This window comes from Phalacrocorax aristotelis, chromosome 19 (genome assembly GCF_949628215.1).
Source record: "Phalacrocorax aristotelis chromosome 19, bGulAri2.1, whole genome shotgun sequence".
Taxonomy (NCBI): domain Eukaryota; kingdom Metazoa; phylum Chordata; class Aves; order Suliformes; family Phalacrocoracidae; genus Phalacrocorax; species Phalacrocorax aristotelis.
The window spans coordinates 1,205,931-1,221,630 of record NC_134294.1 but is presented as its reverse complement, the minus strand read 5'-3'; the positions used below and the strand labels follow the sequence as shown (position 1 = coordinate 1,221,630).

Genomic DNA, 15,700 nt, shown 5'->3' with positions numbered 1-15,700 from the left:
GCTGGACTCACGCCCTCCCTGCCGCCTCTGGTTCCTCCATTTTTCCCTCCTATTTTTCCTGCTAGCTGTATCAGCACCTGGGAACTGATGTGTCACTGCTTGAGGTTACAGTGCTGAGCTCTTGTTTCGGAGCGTCACCAACCCTTTTTCCAGTCCCGCTGGTCTCACATGTACCTGGCACAGCAGAGGCACTCACAACCACATGGTGAAGAGTGTATTAGGAGCACCAGAGCTGTTGGTGAACTTAAGAAAAGAGAGTAAACGATAGGGATGTCACTGGAAAAGGGCTATTTTCCTGCAGGAATTGTTTGAGGAAGCCTCTGGCTCGTTCACTGCCCTAAAATCTGACAGTCCCATAGGTGAACCCAGCACTGCCGTGATGTGTTGGGGGTTAGATCCTGCTTGGAGGGGGAAAATCCAGGAAGAAGAAGAGCAGTTGGGATGGTTGGGTTCAGCCTCAGGCACCGGGAAGGCTGGGTCGGCCCCAACAAACCTGTGAACAGCCACCATTTCCAGCTCAGTGTGGAGGCTCTGGCATGCTCCAGGCGCCCGCTTTCACCCGGCACAGCACAGCAGCCTCCTTCTTCGGGCTTCTCCTGCTTTTCCCCTCACTGATCCCCTTCCAACATCCTCCAGGGGGAAAAAAAAAATAAAAATCCCAAAAAACTCAGTCTTGCTTGGAGCTTTCCCCATTCCTCCTCCCACCCAGGCTTAGCCCTCGGCAAACGTCTCTGCCCTCCGGGGCATGGCTGAGTGCAAAATAAAGCAAATACCACCCAGGATCAGGCAAGCCCACGCCAGGCGCTGGCACGCGTGCGGGATGAGTCACCTCCTGCCTGCTCTGCCTACACCCGGCAGCTTCCCAGAGAGGCAAACATCCACCGCCGGCGCCAAGCCCAGCCCGCGGAGCCTTGACCGTGGCGTCCCCCTGCCATGACGCAAGCTGATGCTCACCCTCAAAACCCTGGGGTTGTCCCCTCCGCGGTGGCCGAGACACCACCTGCCCGGCCCCTCGCTCTGAGTAAACCCCAGAAAGCCAAAATATTTCCCTTTTGGATGGCTAAACTGCCTCTAGCAGCATCCTACCTCTCCTTGAGAGGGGCTGTGCTCCTCCTCTCCCTGCTTCTTGCGGCTGGGAAAACACCCTTTCACCCCAGCCTCGCTCTCCCCACTCCATTCCTCTTTGCCTTAAACCCACGCCTCTCCTCTCTTTTCCTAGGAACTCTGGCATTTCACCACATTTTAAACACACGGGGCCAGATCCAGGCCAAAATACCATGCCAGTAGCATCACTGACTCCTGCCAGCCCAGGAGCGGGGATTTCTCAGCTCCACTGCCCTCTGCGGGTTTGTGCCACCATTTCCAGCCAGATCCCAGGGAGAAAAAAAGAAAAGACCGTGGCCGGTCTCCCAGCTTTGCAGGAAACAGAGGGCCTCACGCCGAGTCATGCGAGCAGAAAGCGTTTCCATTCAATCTGGGAGAGAAAACACAGTAAAATCAGCAAGAGGGAAATTTTACTGTCTTATTTATGTAACACTCTCATCCCCTGAATGCCTCTGGCTCAGTCCTGCCCATCCTGGCGGCAAAAACACTCTATTTCCAACAGCTCAGTACAGAATGGACAAAACCAGGGGGGTGCAGCTCAGATCCAGCCCCCAGTAACCCAGCACATTGCTTGTTTGATGGCCAGCAGCCCTCCCAGGTGCTGGGGTGAGGCTCTCCAGGGAGCCTGCGGCCCAGGTCCTGCCTTGCATTTTTATGGGCAAGCGTGACAAAGCCACGGAGCAGCTGCGGGGGAGCCCACGTTGGCCTGCGTTATGGGCTGGCACCATCCAGCCGGCCCGGCAGAGCCACAAACACAGCCGTTTGGAGAGCAAGCTGTGCGGGGCCCGTGCCGCTGGATCCGAGCGCAGCCCAGCCCGCCAACGACTCACCCGGGAGGAAGGAAAAAGCATCTGGGGAAAGACCTCCCTGCTGGGGAGACGTGTGGGGCCGTGCTGTAGAGGTGGAAAGCAACCAACCACCCGCAGCGAGAGTGAGGGGTTTTTTTGGGCACAAAAGCCTGGCTTTAGCCTCCCAGAGAGGCAGCAGATATCAAGCACAGGCTGGGAGAAGCCTCCTCGGCTCAGTTTTGTCAGCACAGAACAGTCTCATCAGTGTGGATGGGGAGAAAAATGCAGATAAAGGGATGCAAGGCTATCCAACTAAGAAAAAACACATTGTGAGCAGCTCCAGACCCAGTAAAAAGTATTTATTTCAATTACAATAAGCCCCAGCCATAGGGTGAAAAAATAGTTACAAAAGAAATCCCCCCCCCCCCTTTTACATATAAATATTAAAAATCCCTCTACATATTTGCTTTCTGACTAGAGCAAGAAGGCGCCCCACGACACAACACGCAGCACCTGAGCTACCGTCAGTGGCTTCCTCTCAAAACCGCAAAAGGAATATTAAAAAAAAAAACCAAACCCAAACCTTTAAGCAAGCCCCTCGCCCCCATCCCGGCCGGATCTCACACCGCTGCCAAAGCGGCTGCAGGAGGATGGAGGTTTCAGGCCGTGCCGTGAGTTTGGGACTTGCGGTTTCCCCGGGCGTAGAGGCTGGGCGCGGTGGCGAGCGAAGCAGCGGCAGGAAGCGCCTGTGCTTGTCTGGGGAAGCTTTTGGGCTGGGAATTCATGGCTGACCTCGTGTCAGAGGGGACAGGAGGGAGAACCAGGTGCTTCATCCCCACCATCACCACCTTGGTTACATCTTTGGCACGTCAACTTTTCCCTTTGCACTCCAAAATTAAAGCTAATCCCAGGAGTCGTGGCATCCCGGCAGAGCCTTTCTGCAACCCGCAGCATCCTCCAGCCCCAGCCCCGCTGTCCCCAATTTCCCCATCGGCATTCTCCGAAGATGGTCCCTGCCAGAGAACCCCGGGATCTGGGCCCAGCTAGTTGCATCCGCAGCCTGGGCAGCCGAATCCAGCTTCCCCAGCCAACGGACTGTCACCACAGGGTGCATCACCTACAGCTGTATTGAGTAAAAAAATTAATAAATATTATCTTTGACTAAAAAAAGGCTTTTAAATGCATTTTCCCTGAACTTTTCCAGTGTATTCTACAACACATGAAAAAATATATATTTTCCCCCCCCAAAAAAAATATATTTTAAAATATTTTCCATCCTCGTGTGCGCATCTTTGGAGAGAGGAAGGTACGTCAGGTGTATTTAGACACGCAGCCGAACCCTCCAGCACCACGGCGTTCCCTTTACTGCCTCCGAAGCAGCTTTCTCCAGGGCAGCAGAGCAGGCTGGAGCGCTGCGTGTATAAATACAGGGTAGTGCCCATGGACACACCTGCCTCAACACGTAGCCCCGTCATGGTGGGAAAGACAACACCCCCAAACCAAAGTCATTTCACAAACGCACGAGGGGATGAGGAGTTTTCACAGTGGATCGAACCTTGGATGATACCGGCGCCATGGGGCGCCGCTCCAGCTGAGAGCTGGGCAGTTCATTGCATGGAGAAGTGGTTTGAGCCTCTCAAAAAGGACCAGGGAAATTCAGCCATCAGCAGAGGACGAAGCAGCTGGTTCCCTCAGGCGCTTGCCCATCACCAGACTTCGCACTTCTTGGGGGGATTCATAGGGGAGCCGAGGGGGCAGCTGAAATGTTCTGCAAACTCCCGGGAGTTGGAGACTGTGCCGATGACACGGAAACGTGAAGGGCTGTGGGGGTCGGTGATGAGTCCCTCGTGCGAGCTCTCCGGCGTGCGAACCGAACACCACACCTGCAAGCAGAGGGCAAGAGGCACGAGTGTCCGCGACCACAGGGCCCCACTCGGTGCCAGATGGGGCCTCCCCGCTTGCATGATGGGCACCAACACATCTCAAGCCCCAGCTTTGTCTCACTTCTTAACCAGCACCACCCCAATCTGGTTCTCCAACCACCACGCAACATCTCTGGAGACCTCAGTTTAGCCATCACACCCTCCCAACACCGTCCGGGTGCACTTCCACCCTGCAAAACCCTGTGCATCCATCCTCACTGCCCACCACCAAGTGACCTACCTGGGCAAAACCAACAAAGAAGAGCTGGTGGTTGGTGAGGCCGAGGGTCGGGAGAGTTTCCTCATTCCCATTCTTTTTCAGCCAGTTTTGGTATGCCTGGAGGCCAAGGACCACAGTAGGGTCAGGGGACGACACTGACCCCACCATGCTGTGCCACCCACCACACGTCCTCAGCCCCGCAGCCCTACCCGGTAGGCAGCCTTGAGGCCCCCATTGTCAGCGATGTTCTCCCCGAGGGTGTGCTTGCCATTGACGGCCTCGCCGTTGACTGTGTAGTTGCCATACTGCTCCACCATGCACTCTGTCTGTCGCTTGAAGGCTTCCACCGAGGAGTTCTTCCACCAGGGACGCAGGTTGCCGTCCTTATCATATTCCCGGCCTGCCAAAAACCACAGTAGGTCCTTTGTCACCTCAACAGCCACCCCACTGGCAGCCCACCCGCCCGGCTGTGGCCATACCTTGGTCATCAAAGGCATGTGTCAACTCATGGCCCACCACCACGCCAATCCCACCAAAATTCAGTGACCTGCAGGAGGGCGATGTTGAGGTTTAGAGAGCAGCCACTGCTCCCCACAGCCGTGAAATGTCACCTCAGGTTTTGGGGCAGGAGGAAATTTGGGAATCCTGCCCTCCCTAGGGTCTTACTTGGGAGACGCACGGGTGTAAAAAGGGGCCTGGAGGATGCCAGCGGGGAAGACAATCTCATTCTTGGTGGGAGAGTAGTACGCGTTGACCGTCGGAGGTGTCATGCTCCACCTACGGCAACACGGACACAGCCAATGTGGCAGCACAAACCCATTGCTGATGTTTGCTCTGACACCATGCGCTTATCACTGTGCACAGCATCGGCCCAAATATAACTCCCAAACCCAGCGTGGTCTGGTGGACACCAAATCCCAGTGCTCCAGGTACTGTGATGTCCCCCGCCAAGCGCAATGGGGAAGCAGAGCTGAGAACTTACTGGTCCCGGTTCGGCGGTTTCCGGAGCTGGTCAGCAGTGACCCTGGCTGAGAAGTTGTAAAACTGCATGACATTCTCAAAGTAGAGGTCAGACACCGCCTCGTACTGCAAGAGAGCAAGGTGTGAGTGGCATGTGGTGATCGCCTGGCCCCGCTCTTGCTTCCATGGTCATGTCTGAGCCTCTGGAGCCAGCTGAGTTACAGCCACTCTTGCTTCTCCTCCTCTCCAACATCTGCGGAGTCTCGGGAGGGCAATGAATCACCATTACAGGAACCAGCTCCTCCTCTTCCCGGGCAGGGATCCTGAGAGCCCCAGCCACCCCAGGACTGGCCCACAGCTCTCTGGGAAGTTCCCAGAGAAGGGCCAAGGACATCAGTGAGACCCTTCTGGAGGAAACCTGGGGTTCAAGGCTGCCTCGAGGCCATGGTGATGGGCACATGTCCTGCACATGCTAGTGGAGGGGGGAATAGGAGACCCAGGAGACATCTGACCAACTCACATCATTAAAGACTTTATCCAGCTCCTTGGGGTCCATGATGAACTTGGGGTAGCCGATCATGTTGTAGATGGCATCTGCCTGGGGGGTTGACAAGGACCAAAGTGCTTTTGGTGCCCGGGATAGGAGGACAGGCTCACCCAGCTCCACCACCCTCCACCGTGACCCTCTCCTCCCCAGAACTGCTGCCAGCACCTCACCTTCTCTTTGGCTGATTTCCTCGTCTCTTCGTCCATCCACTGCAGGGTCTCCAGGCTTTCCTCAAAGGCTGTTTTGATCTCCGCAATCATTTCCTCTGCCTAGACAAAAACAAGGTGACGCAGTGTTGGGCCAGAGAGGCAGCTTTGCACCCTGGAGAGTTCAATGACCCTTCACACCGGTGGAAAGGAAGAGGCTGGGATGCCAAGACGGCATATGGACCGGTGAGAAACCCAGTGAACAGAGCTGTGTGGTGGACAAAAGGCGGGCAAAGAAACACTGGCTGCCCTAACCGTCCACCATCGTGGTGGCTCACATGCTGCTCGCTTGGGGACGTACCACCTGCTTGCTGTCCTCGGCAAAGGTGGCCTTGACGAACATGGCCCCCAGGGCGAAGCCCAGGTTGTTGTCAGTGTCACTGATGCAAAATTTCCAGCGCGGGAGGCAGGTCTGCATGGGACAAGAGATGGCCGTTAGCAGTGGCACGGCCAAAGCCCCCCACCTTCCCACCCCATTGCCCCACTGGGAGATGAGGTCTACATCCATCCCCCTGCACTGGAGCTGCGATCCCAAAACCTGCCCCGCATCTCTATTTTTTTTGATCCAACACGATGGGGACTTTGCTTAAAAAGCTATCACCATTTTATGGCCATTCAGGGGTGTTGAGGACTCCCGTCTCACCTTCTTCGTCCCGTACATCACTTCCATGAATTTTTCCTCAGCATCCTGGAAGCGCTGGTCGAGGAAGGGGCTGGTTTTCCGCACCAGGTTCCAGATCATGTAGTTGTTGAGGAGACTGTGGCAAGAGGTGGTGAGCGGGCAGCAGGACACACCTGACTACCCCAGGCACCCCGCTGCACATGGTGGGAGCTCTCACCATTTATCGGTGGCCAGGATGAGGTCGGAGACCTGCTCCAGGTACTCCTTGGCATAGACCACGACAGGCTCCGACTCGTTGAGCTCCACAGGGTAGAACACTGTGGCGAGGAAGGGCATCCAGTCCACAGCTGGCGCCAGCTCCTGCAAAAGCCATGCCGCTGCTTCGGACCCAAAAACCATCAGGAGCTTCCCAAGCTGGAAGCCGCTGCTTCAGCCCCCGTTTGAGGGATTCAGCCTGTTCCCATAACAGCAGCATCCTCCAAAGGTCAGAGGGGAGTAAACTATTTCCTCCCGCAAAGGAAAAAGAAAGTGGGGTGGGTGTCAAAAATGTTGACACAACCCATTAGGGCTCCTTTGGGGACATGGGGAGGCGACCGGCCTGATGTCTTGCAGCCGGACTGCAGGCAGTAGTGCTGGGAGAGCATTAGTGCCACGGCAGGACAGCCGCCAGCCCCAGGGGTGGTCCCGAGGCCGGGAGGAGCGGGTCAGGGTGGGATTTCCCCAAGGAGGACACAGGCCAAGCTATTGCACAAGAGCTTCCCAGGCAGTGTTGGGCTTCCTCAGAGAGGAGCTGCGTCACCTCCACCCATCTGCCCCACTTCCCAAACCACGGCAGAGCAGGGAGGCTCACCAACCCCATCCCACCTTCAGGTCTCCAGCTGTCATTTTATGGTAGATGACCTCCTCATCCCGGTGTTTCTCCTGCGGGATGGTAATGTTGGCCAATGCTGTCTCGAAATCCAAGATCTGCTGCATCTGCTGCCGTGTCGACTCCTCGTCGGTGCCTCCCAGGAACATCCCCAGTTGCACCATGTAGTTCAGGTAGCCAGCAAGCACCTACACAGTGGGATGGGGGGGCATCAGCATGGTGGGTGCCACCCACCCACAGCACCTCCCTGGCAAAGCCAGATTCCCCCCAGTGACCTTACCTTCTCATTCTCCGTCTTGTTTAGGTAGTAATCCCGCGACGGCAGGCCTAGCCCTGACTGATCCACCTGGATGACGTTGCTGTTGGAGTTTTTGGAGTCGGCGCTCACGTAGACGGAGAAGAAGGGTGAGGTGCGGTAATGTGCCGTCACCTCCCGCAGTGTGGTGTTGAAGTTGTCCCCTGCCCAGGGACCCGTGATGTTCCAGCCGCCCAGCTGGGGACAGACAGCAACCAGCTTTTGGTTAAGGAATGACCACCTGGAGTTCCTTAAATATATCCTCAACACCCATCCTGGGGGAAACATCTTGCAATGGGGCTAAAAAGGCCAGGAGAGGCAAGACCTGCCTACAAAGCCCTGCTTCTCTCTGCCCGCCTACCATGGGGGATACTCTGCCCCAGGAGCACCGGGAACAGGGTCTGGAGGGTGCTTGGGCTGCCCATAAATGAGCTTGTTCCCCTCATTTTGCAGAGGGAAGACGGCTTTTCCACAAGGAGGGGGATGAACCTTTTGGATGAGCTCCATGAGCGGGGCAGCGCGCAGCTCCTCAATCTTGCTCTCATTCATGCAGGCTTGGTAATAACGCTGTGCCTTGCGCTCCGCCTCGCTCGACACATTGGCCGTGGTGTTTTCTGCGGGAGGTACATGGGGGGGCTCGCAGGAGGTCTCCGAGGACAGGCACCCATACCCCCACAGGGCTGCTAATGCACACTGAAGCCCCCATCCTTCCACCGGAGAAATATTCAGCCCCATTTGGGGCAAAGCCATGCTCTGAAAAGGCTCCGAGGATTGCCCCACCAGCCCCCTGCATGCCCCCAAGAGCATCCCACGGTCCCCAGCCCTTCCTGGCCTCCTGCCACCATCTCCTCTCCCACCCGCAGCGACTGCTCCGGCTCTTTGGGGCAGAGAGATCAAGAAAGAAAAAACAAAAAGCATTTTTCCAGGAGCCCTGATGTTGCCAGCATCATCCAGCCCCCTGTGCTGCCCTTGCCCCTGTGCTGGCACTCTTCAGCCCTCTATTATTTATTCCTGCAAGAAGGAACAATAAACCCATTTTTGTCCTCCACCTCCAAAACCATCATTTTATTCCCCCCCTTAAAATTCTGCTTCCCCAGAAGTTGAGGGGTTTTGTTTTGTTTTTTTTTTTTTTTTGTTTTCCTCATGACACAGCTTGCACCTTTGGCTTCCCAGCTGTGTGGGTTTATTAACTAGAGGTCCCTCAGTTCTGAGGAATTCGAGGAAATGCCGAGCATGACCACTTGGCTGGAGGCCCAGTCCCTTCTCCCAGTAAAACCAGTGCCAGATTTCTGCAGGAAGAGCTGGGGACGAAGCCATTCCTGCACCACCCCCCTTCTCCCGAAAGACACCGCTCTTCCCAGACCTTCTCTTTTCAGATAATCAGTCCCAGCACAGTGGAAAGTGCTGATAAGGAGCCAGTTGTTTGCTCAAAGCTTGAACAAACCGTCCCCACCAGTTGCTTGGATAAGCTGTCCTGCTTCAGTGTTCACAATCCTGGCTGAGCCCAGGATCCTCCCTCCACTGGGGGAGTTTTGGCCCCCCAAAAATGGCCCGACTGGCAGCCAGCCCCCAAAAAGGCTGCTCACAAAGGCTGGAAGCTATAGCAGGAGGGAAAAAAACCCATGACCTTGGGGTGATACGGCTTCTGGGTGTAGCCTGGGGTGCAAATCCTGCATTTCAGGGCTCTTGGGAATGCTGCCATGGGGTTTGCGGACCCAAGGCCGGGACCCTTCCCCTGCTTGGCACTGAAGAGCTGCAACACTGCGGACAAAAATCCCAGGGGCATCCTGGAGAGCAAACACAGCCAGGATCTGCTTCCCAATGTTCTCACAGCGCATGCATCATGGCTTGGTTTCACACTCATCCAACCTAACATCCCCACGGGCATGTTTTCAGCATCCCCTAGACCTAATGGGGCTCCTTGGCACCGTGGTGATCCCACCACTCCCCTGTACTCACCCAGCAGATGCTTCATGATGGCCTGGTTGTGCTCCCAGAGGTTGTTGAAGGTGCCCCAGCGCGAGTGGCCGTCGGGGAGGGGGTTGGCTTTGATCCAGCCCCCGCAAGCGTAGCCAAAAAAGTCCTCGCAGGGATTCACCGCCCGGTCCAGCGAGCTGAGGATGGAGCTGGTGACGGAGATGCAGGCTTCCGACAGGCACACAGCGGGTGGCCCTGGGGGTGAGCACGATGGGTTCAGCTCCTCCGTCACGGAGCGACAAGCTGCACCAGGGAGCGCCCTGCCCCGTGTCCGAGCATCCCACCCCAGGGCGAGGGATGCGGGCAAATATCCCACTTAATGCCTGAGCATCCTGCCCTGTACCTGAGCATCCCTTTCCAGGGCAAGTGATGTGGGTGAGCATCCCATCCCATGCCCAAGCACCCTGCCTGGCGCCCAGTCATCCTGTCCCAGGGTGAGGGATGCGGCAAGCATCTCATCCTATGCCCAAGCATCCTGTTCCGCGCCCAAGCATTCCTGCCCTGGAGTGAGGGATGCACGTGAGCATCCCACCCTGCACCCAAGCATCCCATCCCAGGGAACCCCCCAGTAACCCAAGGTCAAGGGAGCAGAATCCCTGTGCGGTGCAAGAACTTACGGGCTCTGTACTGCAAGATGAGACCCAGCAGACACGCTGCCAGGACGGCGGCCAGCACCCCCACCAGCACCACAAGCTGCTTCTCGGCGCGCGTCCGCTCAGCCCAGCATCCAGGGCTGCTCCTCGAGCTGCGGAAGTTCACCTGAGGGAAAAGCAGCGACGTTTCCCCACTGGCAGAAAAACCCACTGACTCATCCCCCATTTTGCTTCCTACAGCCCACGGCACAGATTTGGCCCTCGGTGAGGGATCCAGCGTGGTTCAGGCTGGGAAAGGCAGCAGCTGCCTTCCAGAAACCAGCCAGGAAGGGCGGCACAATGGCAGGAAAGGGAGCAGGACGAGTGTTTCGGCAGGCTCACCTGCTTCCCTGTGCCACCCCAAACCCCTCCTTGAGCACAGCTATAACCCCCCGGGTGGTCCCCATCCCCACCACTGGCGCTGAGACAGGGTGGGGGCCACGGCGGCGGGAAGTGCCATAACAGGATACACCCACTCGTCCGAAAAACATCCCCAGGAAACATCCCGATGCAACGGCGAGCAGAGATGGCCTCACCAGGGAAAGCAAATCAGTGGAGCTCTGAGTTTTGGGGCAGAAAACACCATTCTAGGCAGAGACCAAAGGGGCTGGGAGAGGAGCCAGCACTAAGAGCATCGCTCTGGCCCCAAATCTTTCCGGGTGAGGCTGGATGCTGGCAGCAGTGGGGTTTTCTCCTCGCCACCCTTGGCCCTTTTAAAGCCGCTTTCCCGCTGCTCCGGGAGGAATTAACCTAATCCCTTTTTGTGCGGGGACAAAGCTCCCACCACCATGATAATTGCTCACCGCGGCCACACCGGGAACAGGTTTGGCCAGCAGAAAAACTGGGTGCTGTGGCATTGCAAACAGCTGAGCCAGGTTCTGGCCCCACGGGCTCCCCCACCGCTGGCGCCGGGTGCTGGGAAAGGCGCAAAGGGCAGCGGCGGCAGGAGCCACAGCTCTGCTCACACTGGACTTTGCCCGATGGAAAGGCTGGTCCCGGGTGGAAAACCCTCCTGCAACCCCCCGCTGCTGCTTGCCAGGACCTAAAATACCCTTTTTTCCCCCCACTAAAACACCCATGAAGCCCTACCTGGAAGCCGTTGGGGTACCCATCACCTTCACCGATGGAGTCCAGGGGGTCTTCATCATCCAGCGTTGCCCGCTTGTAGGTCGACATCTGCACAGGGAGATCGGCAAATGAAGGTGCTCAGTGGCTCCGGGCCAAGGAAGAGGAGGAGGAAGGAGGGTGAGGAAGGAATACGCACCCTCTAAAGCTGCTTCCTCCTCCGGGGAGCTAAATCCCGAATGGCTCCGGGGTAGCAAAGCGCTAAACAAACGCCGTAGGAAGGTTATGGAAAGCAAGGAGGGCCGGAGCCAAAAGCTGAGCGAAGACCGAACCCGCCTCGCTTTCCCCTGGGGCCAGGTTGTGCAACCTCCCCTTCAGCCTGGAATAACGCTGGTTCCTCCTCCACCAGCTCCCAGCTCCGAAACGGGGAGAGGGACCCCCTCAGTGCCAGCAACACCCCCCGTCTGCTGGGGACCTAAGAAAGGCTGGTAGCGGAGAAAATGGCTTTTCACTCTGAAACTACCGGCTTGCTCGTGCTCCACGCCCCGTCTGCAAACCGTGCACACCCCGAAACACCCCGTACGGTCCCTCTGAGCACCCAAGGGCAACGGCACCTTGAATTCAGGCTGCCAACAGGCTCCCTCCCAGCTCACCAGCCCCCCGGGTGTTATTGTGTGCCAGTGCCTGCCTCTTATCTTGCCGCCCCCCCCCCCCCCCCCCCCCCGAAAAACAAGGCAAAACCTCACGTGTTGGCGGCCAGCCCTTATCGTGCCGCCGCCGTTTCCTTCCCCCCTGGCACAGCCCTGCCATCCAGCTGGATTGTCTCCCGTCGGGGAAAACAACCCTTTGCCCGCCGCCGAGGGGGGTGAGCATCCCAAAACCTACCCCGGCCCCTGCCACCGATGTGCCAAGTGGCACCAGTCACATCCCTTTGCCCCCAAAGGGGTGCAGGGCAGGGGTCTGCGCCCATCCAGATGTCCCCATCCTGCTGCCGCTGTCCTCAAAGGGACACTGAGCTGATCCGAACCACGCCTCAGTTTCCCCTGGTGCAAAGGTGCATGCAACAAAAGCGCCAGTTCTCAGCCCTGTTTCTCATAAGGGCCTTCCCAAACCTCCCCTTGCATGACTTAATAACAAATCCCATCCTCTCCCCGGGTCCCAAATCACAGCCTGGGTTTAATTAGCCACAAAACCCACCTGGGAAGGAAAACAAAGAATTAAAAGAAAAAGGCAGTTTCCCTCCTTCGTTGTGCAAAAAGCTCCATTTCCAGCCCCAAAATCACCCCTGGGTGCCTGCCTTGAGCCTGCAAACCGTGGAGGGAAAAAGCTTTAACTGCAAGATTTTATCGCTGGTGAAATCTGATTTTAAATTATGGTTTTTTCCATCCCCTTTCACTTCCCCCCCCATTTTCGCACTTTGGCTGAAATTTGCAGTTCCGGGCATGCAGGGTGCAGGGGTCCACAAAGCCCCCATCGCTCCAAAGCGCCAAATTCCTGGAGTCCCAGCTTTCGGCCAAGGCTTTCACTCTGTTTCCTGAGGAAATGAGGTTTTTGGGTTTTTTTTCAGTGATCCCCCACCCCACCTGCCTGCCCCAGCCTGAAAGCAGCAGGAAAAGTGGACCAAAAAAAAAAAAAACACAAAACAAAACCAAAACCCCACCACTTCCCCTCCCCTCCCCCAAGAGACATGATGGCTCAATCCCATATTAGACATCAGAGAATCCAAGGTGAGCTTGACCTGCCCCCCGCCAAACACCCCTGGGAGGGCACCAGGATCAACCCCCAGCATCCTTAATTTGGGGGAAATTGGACCTGGGAGGTATTTTTAGCACCCACGCTCCCCCCTTTCCTCCAGATGGGGGGCATGGGGGCAGAGCAGCACCCATGGGTGCTCCCCACCCTGCAACGCCCCTTTTTGGATCAAAAGAGTGAGGTTTTTTGTTTCCCCCCTGCCAGCTCTGTTGCGAAACCACAAGAAAAACGCATTTCCCCAGCTCCAACGGGGTGGGGGGCACCCAAGGGCGCCGGGGGCACCCACACATCGACCCCCCAGCCAAGGCACTTCCACCCTCTGTATAAGTTATAAAAGTCTCAGCAGGGCCTTAAATCGGCTCTTTTCTCCCCCAAATCGCCCCTTGGCCTTACAAAAACCCCACCAGACGCCAGGCGCCCGCGGGCCGCAGGCGCCCCCCGGCCGGCTCGGCCCCCCGCGGGCAGCCCCTCACCCCGGCATCGGGGCGCCCGAGCCGCCGCCGCCCGCCCCCGGCTCCCGCCCGGGCGCCATTTCGGAGCCACCATCGCCGCTATCGCAGGTGATGGCGTTTCTCTCGCCTCCCCCAGACCCATCCGCCCGCCCCTCCCCAGTTTCCTCCCGAGTGCCCCCCCCCCCATCACCACCCCACCCCGGCCCAGCAGCACCCGCTCCCCAGCACCCATGGGTGCCCCCTGCACCTCCGCGGCATGGAGTCGGCGCCCGGCGCGGCTCAGCCTTTTAATTAGGATGCTCGGGGGGAAATTAGCAATGCCTGGCGTTAATTAGGGGTGCGGGGGGGGAGGGGAAGGGGAGGGGGCTCACCTAGTTTTGCAGGGGGCCCTGGCTGCAGATAAATTTTAAAAAACTTTAAAAGGAGCAAAAAAGGGTTAAAGTTTACCAAGAAAAAAAAAAGGGGGGGAGGGAGGAGCCCAGTTTGGGGTTGTTTGCAAACAGCCCCCCCCCCCCCCCCAAAGGTGGGTCCTGCTGGGTGGGGGGGCACCCCTGCACCCCTCTGCTTGCCCACGGAAACCTGGGGGTTTGGGTCGAGAGCTGGGTGCTGGGGTGGTGATTTGAGCGGGGAGCACCCACTTTTGGGGTCCCCCCCACTGTGGGGACCTACTTGCCACAAAGTAAACCCAGCTGGGGGAGTCGGGGGGGGGGCACCCGGGGTGCAAGGGTGGGGGGGTCCCTTGGGGGGGGTCAAGGGGGATCCCCTGGGGGTGCAAGGGGGGTTCCCCTGGGGGTGCAGGGAGGTCCCTTAGGGGTGCAATGGGGTCCCTTGGGGGTACATGGGGGTCCCATGGGTTGCACCGGGGGTTCCCACGGGGTTGCAATGGGCATCCCATGGGAGATGCATCGCCCCGCGCCCCGGATTGGCCAAGTGACCCAGAGCCGAGCACCTCCGGATTTGGGGTGTCGGGAGGGTCCCCCACTCACCATGGCTGCCACCCTGCTCCCACCGGCCTCAGCCCCCGTTGGGGCGAGCACCCGCCTGAGCCCTGGCGCAGCTCGTTACGCCGCCGCGGCCTATGGAGGGTGACGAAGGGTGACGAGCAAAGGATGTACCTGGGATGGGAAAACCAATGGGGCCGACGGGAGGGACGGGCTTCCTTGCTCGCCTCCTTTAACTCTTTCGGGGGGCCCCAAACCCAGTTTTGGGGGGTCCCCATGTTCCCCCACAGCTGCTGAAAGCATCCCCCCCCCGGTAAATCACCGCAGCTCACCCGCCGGCAAAGGGATGGGGCGTTTCTCCTGGGAGTGTGCGATCCTGCAAGCGTGAGATCGTGCAGTTTGCAAGTGTGCAGGCAGACAATGGTGCAAGCGCCCAGTTCTGCAAGCGTGCTGTTGTGCACTCGTGCAAGCACGTGGTTGTGCAAGTGTGCAACCGTGCAAGCAGCGCCTGTGCAAGCAAGCGGTTTTGCAAACAGCCAAGCACACAGTTGTGCAAGGGGGCGCACAGGAGGTTTTACAAGCATGCGCGCGGGCGACTGTGCAAGCGTGCAATGCACGCTTGTGCAAGCCTGCAGTTTTGCAAGCGCGCAATTGTGAAAGCTTACAAACGTGCAAACATGCAAGCGTGCCAGCGTGCTCCTCGGGCTGCAGCCTTGCCCCCCCCCCACGGGGTGTTTAACAGCCCCTCGAAGGGTTCTGGGGTTCAAGCCTGGCCAGGTTTGTGCACGTGGCCTTGCAGCGAGGAGTTCCCCAGGCTGCAGCTCTCCCTGCGCTGGGCTAACAAGCTTTTTAATTACCTTTTGATCACCGGCAGGCACCCACAGCTGTGCTGCATGTGCGGGGATGGGGACGGGGGGGGGACACACGCACAGTGCCACCACCCCGGACCCCTGTGCCGGCCGGGCGGGCTGAGCACTGACACACTCATCTCACGCATGGAACTACAAACCTCTTTGCTGGGCTGGGAAAGCGCGGGGGGAGGGGGTGGGGAGGGCCGGGGGCCGGGTGGGGGGGTGTCGGAGGGATCTGGGGAGCTGTGCCCATCCCCGTGGCGTCGGGGCAGCGTCGGGGCGCCCTTGGTGGCACCCCCTTCGAAGCTTTCGGGGTGCGGATTTTTGGGCTGAGACCGCCACCTTCTGGGAAGGCACCCACGGCGCCGCGGGGCACGGAGCCCCACGGTCCCTCACGAGGGGGAAACTGAGGCAGGGGAGGGCGTCGCCCCCCGCCCTTGCGGCGAAGCCTTGTTTATTGTAGGACCTACAGTAAAGCCCTCGCAGGCAGGGCGCCCT

At 58.2% G+C, this 15,700-nt stretch overlaps 1 protein-coding gene across 10 annotated transcripts; it reads right to left on the bottom strand.

Moving 5' to 3' along the window:
• Positions 1 to 2,236: 2,236 nt before the first annotated feature.
• On the bottom strand, positions 2,237 to 14,868 carry ECE1 (endothelin converting enzyme 1). 10 transcript variants are annotated; one of them, XM_075114131.1, is made up of 21 exons: positions 14,397 to 14,488; positions 12,623 to 12,740; positions 12,404 to 12,510; positions 11,406 to 11,467; positions 11,231 to 11,317; positions 10,127 to 10,268; positions 9,492 to 9,704; positions 8,022 to 8,146; positions 7,518 to 7,730; positions 7,234 to 7,425; positions 6,587 to 6,729; positions 6,391 to 6,505; positions 6,049 to 6,159; positions 5,712 to 5,810; positions 5,515 to 5,592; positions 5,017 to 5,120; positions 4,701 to 4,811; positions 4,514 to 4,581; positions 4,244 to 4,434; positions 4,056 to 4,151; positions 2,237 to 3,775 (listed from the first exon to the last, which is right to left on the bottom strand). In XM_075114131.1, exons 5-21 carry the CDS (start codon positions 11,315 to 11,317, stop codon positions 3,599 to 3,601), a joined length of 2,265 nt encoding a protein of 754 aa, XP_074970232.1. In that variant the 5' UTR covers positions 11,406 to 11,467; positions 12,404 to 12,510; positions 12,623 to 12,740; positions 14,397 to 14,488; the 3' UTR covers positions 2,237 to 3,598. The 10 variants fall into 10 exon arrangements, with proteins under 10 accessions (XP_074970232.1, XP_074970237.1, XP_074970234.1 ...); XM_075114136.1 differs by lacking the exons at positions 11,406 to 11,467; positions 12,404 to 12,510 and adding an exon at positions 14,684 to 14,864 and having other exon boundaries at positions 14,397 to 14,525; XM_075114133.1 differs by lacking the exons at positions 12,404 to 12,510; positions 12,623 to 12,740; positions 14,397 to 14,488 and adding an exon at positions 14,684 to 14,700.
• Between the last annotated feature and the right edge of the window lie 832 nt (positions 14,869 to 15,700).